At 31.9% G+C, this 9,901-nt stretch overlaps 1 protein-coding gene across 2 annotated transcripts in view; it reads left to right on the plus strand.

Annotated features, from left to right (window-relative positions):
• Positions 1-9,247, plus strand: part of LOC115888054 (ubiquitin carboxyl-terminal hydrolase 14) — a gene marked incomplete in the record, with an annotated part of 15,417 nt that extends 6,170 nt beyond the window's left edge. For both annotated transcript variants that reach the window (XM_030907622.1, XM_030907623.1), the window contains 4 exon segments: positions 86-268; positions 1,754-1,856; positions 3,441-3,623; positions 9,061-9,247. In XM_030907622.1, coding sequence (XP_030763482.1) covers positions 86-268; positions 1,754-1,856; positions 3,441-3,623; positions 9,061-9,146 — 555 coding nt within the window.
• Between the last annotated feature and the right edge of the window lie 654 nt (positions 9,248-9,901).

Raw genomic sequence — 9,901 nt, forward strand, 5'->3', positions numbered from 1 at the left:
ACAACGTATATTAAAAAAACAGTAAGTTGGTATTGTGAAAGTTGCTAATGTTATATATAAATTTCTTTTTTTTTATTTATTTTAGTCTAAAATCAGTAGATTACCGGCATATTTAACCATTCAATTCGTTAGATTCTTTTATAAAGAAAAAGGAGCAATAAATGCCAAAATATTGAAAGATGTTAAGTTTCCTATGGATTTTGATGCGTTTGATTTGTGTACTCCAGAGTTGCAAGAAAAACTATCCGCTGCAAGAAGCAAATTCAAGGTAAATATTAGTGATGGGATCACTCAAGTGAAAAATACTCGGTCACCCGAGTATTCATATCCTCGGTATGTCTCGAGAATTTTTGTCGATCCTCGAGGATTACTCGGCACGCAACTAACATCGGGTGTGGCATACCGTATACAGGCGATTTACGATTTATGCTGGTATGCTGGAACCTTTTATAGGTATAGAGGGTAGAAGTTAACCGTTTAATCACTTGCTCGCATATCGCACGTAATAATAATCGGTAACTATTGATATAGTAATAAAATGTTGTTTTTTTTCTGTGTAATAATTCAGAATTGAAACATTTGAAAATTCATAATACGTCAGTTTTCGACTTTCAAAATTCCATTTGACAAAACCACAGTTGTTTATTTGGGTTAAGGCTTTGGAGATTTTGCTTTATTTGCATTTTTAATTTTTATTTTACATGTTTTCTTGTAAAAAAAACCTTTGTTTGTTGTTGTACGTTGGGAGAATATATTCTGATGAAAATATAATCGAAATTTAGTGTGATGGAAGACAAGAATAATGAAAATATTGCTGTATATTTTATTTATTTTTTATAAACAGTTTTTAAAGCGACAGCTGACTAGTTAAGTAAAATTTCATTAGTTAATATTTTTCTATTATGATGGTCCACAAGAGAAAGACGTTGAAAATCCGAAACAATCATCATTAACATTTTTTTTTCGATTATTAGTTAAGCTGTGCCCAACCCAATTGTAGCACTTTTTTAAGAACTGGATATTATGTCGCACAAAAACTTAAAATATGCACAATAACACAGTACTACCACGTTTATTAGGTACTACAGTTTATTTTCCGTGAAAATACGCTATTAAAAAGTAAAACAAAATATATTTTTCATCTCGGTGACCGATCGCCGACAGATAAACAATAAATAGCGAGCCCTTTTAAAAAATCCGCCCGTATTTCCTAGAATTACTTGATTTCATTTGGCCTGAAAGTGTGCTGAAAGGTTGCCGATTTAAGTCTCAAATCTTATGTGTTAAAGAAAACAAAAATTTTCAGAAAACAATTTAAATCAAATCTATGAAAATTTCTATTCCCACATTGCAACTATACACGAAAATATTAAAAAAGTGTTTGAAAATAAATGATTTATTTTTATATACAAATTTTATTCAGTCATTCAGTACTCAGGCAACAGTGTGTTAAAACAGCAAGCAAAATCACAGCGGCGAGTATTATTCAAGTTTCGATCGAGATATTATACAGAGAAAATTTTATGACCGAGGATTCCTCGGATGATCATCCGATTATTGGAATCCTCGAGGATCAATACTCGAGGATTGTAATCATCCGATTTTTCACAACACTAAGTAAATATGTTAGCTCTCATATTATAGTTTGATAAATACTGTATGATTCTAATATAATTATTTTTCTGTTATGAAACAAGTGATTTTTACTCTTAAAACTTTTTGATCGCATTGTATATGGATTTAATTTATGTAGGAATGGGAGGATGCTCAAGTAGGTGTTGTGAAAAAAGTAGAGAACAAAGGAGATGAAGAGAAGAAGATTGAAAAGAAATATGAGCCTTATTGGTTCGAGGATGGTGAGTTACTCTAAATACCTACTCTACTAATACTCTGCTACTTAACTCTAACTCTATATAAGGTTTTTCATGTAAGGTTTTTTGATTTGCAGTTTTATTGCAAAGATGTTAGAAAAAAGTTTCTAATTTTACTGTTATACTTTAGAAAAAATATTTTCGTGGTTTAATTTAGAGTTTTTATTCATATTTTATATGATTTATTAGATCTTTGTAGGGTGTATTTTTATTTAGGATAAATCTACAAGACATGTTTCAATAAAATGTTCCATACAGGGTGATTCAGTGTTCTAAAAGAGCTCAATATTAGGTTTCCTTTTTTAGTTTTACATCCTAATCACTTTTACAAAATATGCAGGCAATAGTAGCGCATATTTAAAAATATTTGCACAAACATTTGCATTAGATATACAGGGTGATTCATATATAGAGGTGCGCCTCTCATACGACGCGGTAGAACGACATTTTGTATTGAAATCAAATTTTGTGATCGTGTGGAGCTTAATTTAGAGCATTTGTTAAAAATATAGAGTTCAAAAAAAAGTCTCTATATATTAACTGATTGAGTAAAATGTAAGGGTTTTGACATACTTAACATTTTCTCAAAATGAAGAATAAATTTTAAATTTCAATAAAAGCTACCTAAAAAAAATAAACATTGTACTGTAATGTAAATTAAATTAAAACTGGACCCTAAAAGTTATACAGGGTGAGACTAAATTAATATTGAACATTGATCACTTTTAAAAACAAGTTTCTATTTTATTTTAAATGGAATATATCAGTATATTATTCCGATAAATAACGGGGAGTTCATGTCTCTTCAAAATACTATCAAGGTTGCCTACCCTAAAACAAAGATTTTCCTAGATATTTTAATTTTTTTGAGTTAGTGTCAACAAATATTTATTTATTGATAAAATCTAGGTAGTCGTGATCTCCCTCAGGTTACTTTAATACTACTTTAATATAGCTGTCAAATTAGTTCAACTGTAACAACTTGTTATCATTCTGTGTCGGTTAAAACGAAAAAAATATCAGAAATTTGCTGAAAATCGGACTTATTTTACAGCAAAAGAGAAATAATAGAATGCTCAAATGATCCTAATTTATCTAGTCTTGACTTTTTTTGAACTGTCCTGAACTCGACCCATTAGTGTCGACAACGTAGGAGAAAGGATTGTGGCCTTTTTTCGAAGTATTACTCCACTTATGCCTCTTAATGTGAAAAGTTTTTTTGAGAGGAGAATCGTTTTATGCAGGGAACAAGAAAGAAAGCATTTTGAACATTTGATTTCATCTAACTAATTTTTGTCACATAATTATATGTTTACATATCTAGTTCCAATTCTGTAATAATTAAAATATGTTTCAAACGTGTATCTTTTTTATTGCCGTTCAATATGTGACTCTATATTCTTTAATATTTGATAAATTAACGAAAAGTATCTCACAACTACCTATATTATATCAAATAATAAAGATCTACTGACGCTAAATCATAAAAATTAAAATATCTAGGAAAATCTTTGTCTAAGGTGTAGGCAACCTTAATACACTCATGTACGTTAATACTTTTTTTTACAGATCTTGGTAGTAATAATAGTGGCTATTACACGCTCCAAGCTGTGTTGACACACAAGGGGCGATCTTCATCCAGCGGCCATTACGTGGGTTGGATAAGAATGTCGGGTGATAAATGGGTCAAATGCGACGATGATGAAGTATCCCCAGTGACCACAGATGATATTTTAAGGCTTTCTGGCGGAGGTTAGTATCAATAACTGTAATCGATACCAACTAAACTTCTAGTTACGTCATCGAGGGCGCGATTAAATTCATTGTTGCCAACCATGGATACATTCTGACTAACTGGAATTTAAATTTCCCGCTTGCGATTCTTGTGTTAAAAAATGTCAAGGTGCCGTATTTATTTACTGATATTTTGATTAGTGTTCACAGTTTAGTTTTGTACTACGAGTTTTTGATATGATTGTAAGTGATATTTGTGTAAGTTTAAAATTTTGTACTAGCAGACCTTGAACTTAATTTTTTTTTAAGTTCATTTACTTAGAAGTTGTTTGTGTAATAATCATAGACAAAGTAATAATATAGATTAGAGATGGGTTTTTATTTAACTATGTTATTTTATAACAGGTTATTTAGAAATAACATAACGCAACCGTTGCTACTTTTAGAAAATAACAGATATAAAATAACGACACGTAGATATCGACCGCTCGTGATACGAAGTCGGCACTCTACCAATCGCCACGAAATTCTATGCGGCTTGAAACAATTCCAAAAAAAAAACTAGTATGAAAAATCTCCGTAAATCGCGACCACCATCGATAACGGACGGCAGTCGAGATACAGCGGAATGGGGAATGCGCTACAGCGAACGTTGCTGCATCGGTCGATGGCCGTCTTGGGCTCGTAACAGGTTAAAAATAACGTATACTAAGGGCTGGCAAAGGTTAGTCTTGGGTCGAGGTTTCCGTATGTAAGAAGAGTACAATGCGTTTATAATGTACTGAACAAAGAGAGGACAGTAAACACGTTGCCAAACGTATGAAATAAACCGAGAAACTGTGCACATCGGTAAGAGACGTGGAAGGGGAGATATCAGATTTGTCGCAGTAGACCGGTCGACCCAATCAATACCTCTGTCAGTACTTAAAGTTCTAGGGAAAAGTGTACGTCATGCGTTCAGCTTCACGATTTAATTACGTCTCGTGATACTTGATTTGTTTATTTATTAACAAGTCTTTGTAATTTTCCCTATAGCTTGAATTTTTTAAGTGCAAGCTAGAAACACTTGCATTTTTGGTAAAAATAAGTGGAATTGAGTGGGTGTTCGAGAGTGGTCGCGCTATTAGAACTCTGAATTCAAAAATCGATATCTCGAAATCTATTAGAAATAATAGATTGTTTCAAGAACTTTGTTAATATTTCTGCTGTATTTTCTTTGTAGACAGTATGTGAAAATCTTATCAATAAAAAAATTACACGATTGCTGAAAATTGCTATGCTCTAACAGTAAATGGATGGATTGTTTACAATTTTTGAATGGAAAAAACAACCTTATCGAATTTTTCTTATGCAAACATATTGTAAAATATCCGATCTTGAAAATAAAAAAAAGTTGCAATATCTGAAGTGGTTCTTGAGTTATGGCCTGTTATGTGTTAAAAAGTTGAGTTTTAAATTATCGCGATTACTGACGTTTTCTCGTTATAAAAAAATGACACCCTAACAATATCCTTAAATTCCATTTCAGATGCTCAGAAACATGTCTAATGAATTTATCTAGTTATCTCTTGAAAAAAAAGTCTTTTAAAAATAAGCGGTTTGCGATCGTGATTTTACTTTACTTGATAGGGAAAGGCGTATCGGCAACGCCGCAACAGCACACCGTCGCGCATCGTGTCGGTCGGTCGTATTTCTCTCACTCCGACTTAATAAGATCCCTATGTTATTTACTTCCACACATGTAAATGCCGACCCAAAAGTAACAGTTGCCAGCACGGTATAAAATAAGCAACTTTTTTTAACTAGTTGCGAGCATAACGCGTGGCGGTTGAGATAACCGGAGTGGGTAAGTAACGCTGCTGCATCTGTCGATCGTCGGTGTTGGGCTTGCAACGGGTTGGAGAATAACGTATAGAAAATAAGCAGTTATTTTAGAAACGTTGATTTTTAACCTGTTACGAGCACAACGGGCGCCGGTCGAGATAAGCGGAGTTGGATAATAACAGCTTTTTCGCCTGTGTCGGTCGATCGCGGTGTACGGTGGTCTTAGAATTTAATTATTTCATTTTTAATACAAATGTTTGCAAAAAATATAACTAAAGGGCATTTTGCGTTCTCTAAAACATATCGTGGTGTGAGACAAGGTTGTATAGTATCACCCATACTCTTCAACATCTATGGAGAGTACATAATGAGAAAAGTCTTACAGGATTGTTCAAATAATGAGAAGGTTGAGTAAGATCAGTGCGGAACATGACCTCATGCTGAACAAAACGAAAACGCAAGTCATGATAATAGACCGAAATTCTACTAACATCAGGGAGATTGATGGTTTTGAGGCGGATGAAAAGTTCAATTACCTCGGATCTCTCATAACAAACAAGGGAGGCTGTGACGAGGAAATCAAACGCAGACTAGCAATAGCTCGTAACTCGACTATAAAACTAACACGAATATGGAAAGATTCTGCAATATCCCAGCACAACAAATTAAAATTAGTAACCACATTGATCTTTCCTATCGCTACTTATGCATCAGAGACCTGGACTCTGAAAACTACAGACGAAAAATAGATGCTTGCGAAATGTGGGCCTACAGAAGAATGCTGCGAATTTCATACGCAGAACATCGAACCAACGCACAGTGCTTCGTCCCATGGACAAAAATCGAAAAAAAAGTTAAAATTTACTAATATCTGAATATGTAATTTTATACTTATAGCAATGTTCAACCATCCTGTATATTATTTTTCATAAACAGCGTTTTTTTGTTAGCAAATATTTTCACTAAAAATAAATTTTGCGATCATTATCTTATATCAGTGAAAAGAATAACATTCATAGTAGTTCTGTATATGGAGTTAAACGTTACGTACTTAATTGAAAGTCACTATGGATATTGTTAAACAAGGTATGTACTTTAAATTTATTTCTAAACAAGTTTGTTATTGTTTAGTTTTTATTTATTTTTAAGATGATTCTTAAATGGGTATAAAAATTTTACGTTTTCAAACTTCAAAAGGCATTTAAAAAACATATCAAAACATATCGTATTTATTGAATATTTTTGTTGCCATATTCATACACTTTTAATTTTTGCATAGTTCACCTGCGTCTGCTTGCGACGAACTTTATTTTATAATACTTTTCAAATGGAGTAAAATTGATAAGCAATGCCGATCTGGTTAATACTTGGCTTGATCATAAGGACAAGAACTCAAAATTATTTGTATTTCAAAAAATGTGTTCTTTATTGGATATTGATGAACCTTCCAGTCCAATGAGATAACCACTTGTGCCTGAGCCCACTATGTTGGAGCAAACGTGGCATAAAAATGTTCCCATCTTTCAATTTATTATAAAACCTCATACCCAAGAAAACGAAAAAATAATATATGGATATGGTCTATTAAAGAGGTAACTATTAACATCCGAACCCCTCATACCAACAAAAAGAACAGTAACAACGCGAAAAAGTAACATATTAGAAAATGATGTACAGAAATATTTTATATGTGAGGATATTTCATCTACCTGTGATTTGGATAGTACAAATTTGGAAGATTCTGTCAGCAATGATTCTTCTGAATCAGAGTAGTTACGATCTATGCATTTTGTTGTCCTAAAGTAAATTTATAATATCTTAAGTTTTTTTTTAAATTAAATATAGCATTAATGTTTCTTTTTCATTAAAGAAAAACATTTTTATCTTATATTAGGTTTATATTGTAGGAATCATGTTCTAATGTTATTCCAATTCTTTTTTATCACAGGAATTTCTTTTAATACTTACACCGTTTTCATACTATAAATTATTATTTCCTTAGATGGAACAGAGCTCCAACATTTTTATTATTTATAAGATTTTTTTCATAAACGTGGGACTAAGAACATCATCATTTAGTACAATGAGAGTACTCATCATTTGTGTCAAATAAACCTAGTTTGAATAAATTGCCTACAATAAAAGAGAAGTTTTGCATTTTTGTCCTCTAGAGCCATATGTTCGAAGCACTGTGCAACGTTTCAATTCTAAGGCAGTTGAAAGTTAACACAAAACTTTCAACCAAAATAAACCAGTCATGCCTTAGGTACTCTTGGCACATTTCGAGAAGAACAGATGGATGGAGAACAACGATCGGAGCAATTGAGACATGATGTCACCATTCTCTTTCGAGAGTTAACGGACGAGAAGAGAGAAAAGATATCGACATTTGAATTTATTTCGATAGTTTGAAAGTGATTTTGTTTTTGCTTATTCGGATTTCTGGGTATTTTTCGCATCTATAATGCATGGTAAATAAAAATAATTATTGATTGTAACTGAATTAAGGAAAATTGTCTTGATTAAGCTTCTGTTAATAAAATCGTTCTGAGCAAGTTTATTTTACTATTTTGCTTTCTGCAAACTTATTTTTATATATTTATTTACATTTTAAAGTTATTACTTGGTTATTAAGTTTCGGTTACTTAGTTATTTTTATTAATATTTTTATACCGGGTGCGTCTCAAAAGTGGCTCACCCTTATAACTTTTTTATTTTTTCAGTTAAAAAAACGAGATTTGGTTTGTTAGTATATGACATAAATTAGGATTGATTGGTGTATTCAATTGTTTTTGGTCACTTCCTGTTTCACCGGAAATGACTACAACTTTTGATTTTTAAATGGCACCCTCGGTATTTTTTTACTTTATTCGATAGAAAATGACATTCTGAATAGAATGACATATCATATGTCAACTTTTGACATTCTCGCTTAATAAAAAATTGTTTTTTAAAATTTAATCCAGAGTGCCATGTGTATGTTAAAAACACTAATTCTTCATCAAGGAGCCTTAGAAAAATAGATTTGATCGTCTAATGTTTTTAGTGTCTTGTCCTGGCCAGTTAGAAAATGCTCAAATCGTATTTTTAATCGTATCTCAATTTTTTCAAATGGAACGAGGGTGACTCATTAGCATATTTGGAAAAAGCATTTTTTTACGAATAATTTGATACCACACACTTGGTATTTCAAGTCAAATTTTCGTTACGAACCGCAAGTTATAATTTCAAATAAACCATATGCGAAAATGTCAAAAGTTGACATATGGTATGTCATTCTATTCAGAGTGACATTTTTTATCGAATAAAGTAAAAAAATACCGGGGGTGCCATTTAAAAATCAAAAGTTGTAGTCATTTCCGCTGAAACCGTAAGTGACCGAAAACAATTGAATACGTCAATCAATCCTAATTTATGTCATATACTAACATACCAAATCTCGTTTTTGTAACTCAAAAAATAAAAAATTTAGAGGGGTGAGCCACTTTTGAGACGCACCCGGTATATATATATGTACTTTCATTGTTTTTGTTTAAAACTCTTCAAAGACAATTTTACTTGCCTGTCAGCAATAACGATATCAAGAATTTGTGAATGGTGATTTGAAATTTAGTGATTTTATTTTTTTCAGGCGATTGGCATTGCGCATACGTTCTTCTCTACGGCCCGAAGCGCCTAGAACTGATAGAAAAGGACGAAAAAATGACCACAGAATAATATATCTTTTCCATAAAAAATATATCCCTATGTGCAGTAAATTACAAATTGTAATCTGTGTAAGTAAAAAATAAAACACATAGTTTTTTTTTCATTCTGTATATTTGGAACTTTTATTTCGAAAAAAATCACACTTTTCAAACACAACTAATTACAACGATAAAGGAAATCGTGTACAGAGTAAGAAAAAAATACGAGCGAAATATATTGAGGTTTGTTTTATTTGCATTTTCTTTGAGCAAGTTCATTTTTTGCTTACCCTGTTTGAGGTCACAAATACACCAAAAAATCGTGTGTGTCAACTATAAATCCCTGATTGTCAGCTAAAATAAATTGTCAAGAGAGAATTGTTGCTCGGAATTGCACAACGGCAGTAATACTGCAGTAAATAAGGACACGAAAAGACCCAAAAGTCTCAGAAAAATGAAAAAGATTTAATTAAAAGAAAATAAGGGGTAATTATTGGGAAAACTGGAAATCGTCAGATTTTCACCAGAATTGGTATACATCCTATTTTGAGGCCGTAAATTACTAATCTGAACTTTTCTTTTTTCCTGACGGAAAATTATTTCAACATTGAATTTTTCTTTATTTCAGCCCCCTATAAAGTAATAATTTCACTATATTTTCATTATATTATAGTTTATCTAAGAGCCACACTTGATTGAGGATCGAAAATTGTCCAAAATTTTACCGAAAAACAATTTTCTTAACAAAATAACGAAGAAAATTGAAACCAGATATGGACCAGATGG

This window comes from Sitophilus oryzae, unplaced genomic scaffold, assembly GCF_002938485.1.
Source record: "Sitophilus oryzae breed Bouriz unplaced genomic scaffold, Soryzae_2.0 scaffold_682_pilon_pilon, whole genome shotgun sequence".
NCBI classification, from domain to species: domain Eukaryota; kingdom Metazoa; phylum Arthropoda; class Insecta; order Coleoptera; family Curculionidae; genus Sitophilus; species Sitophilus oryzae.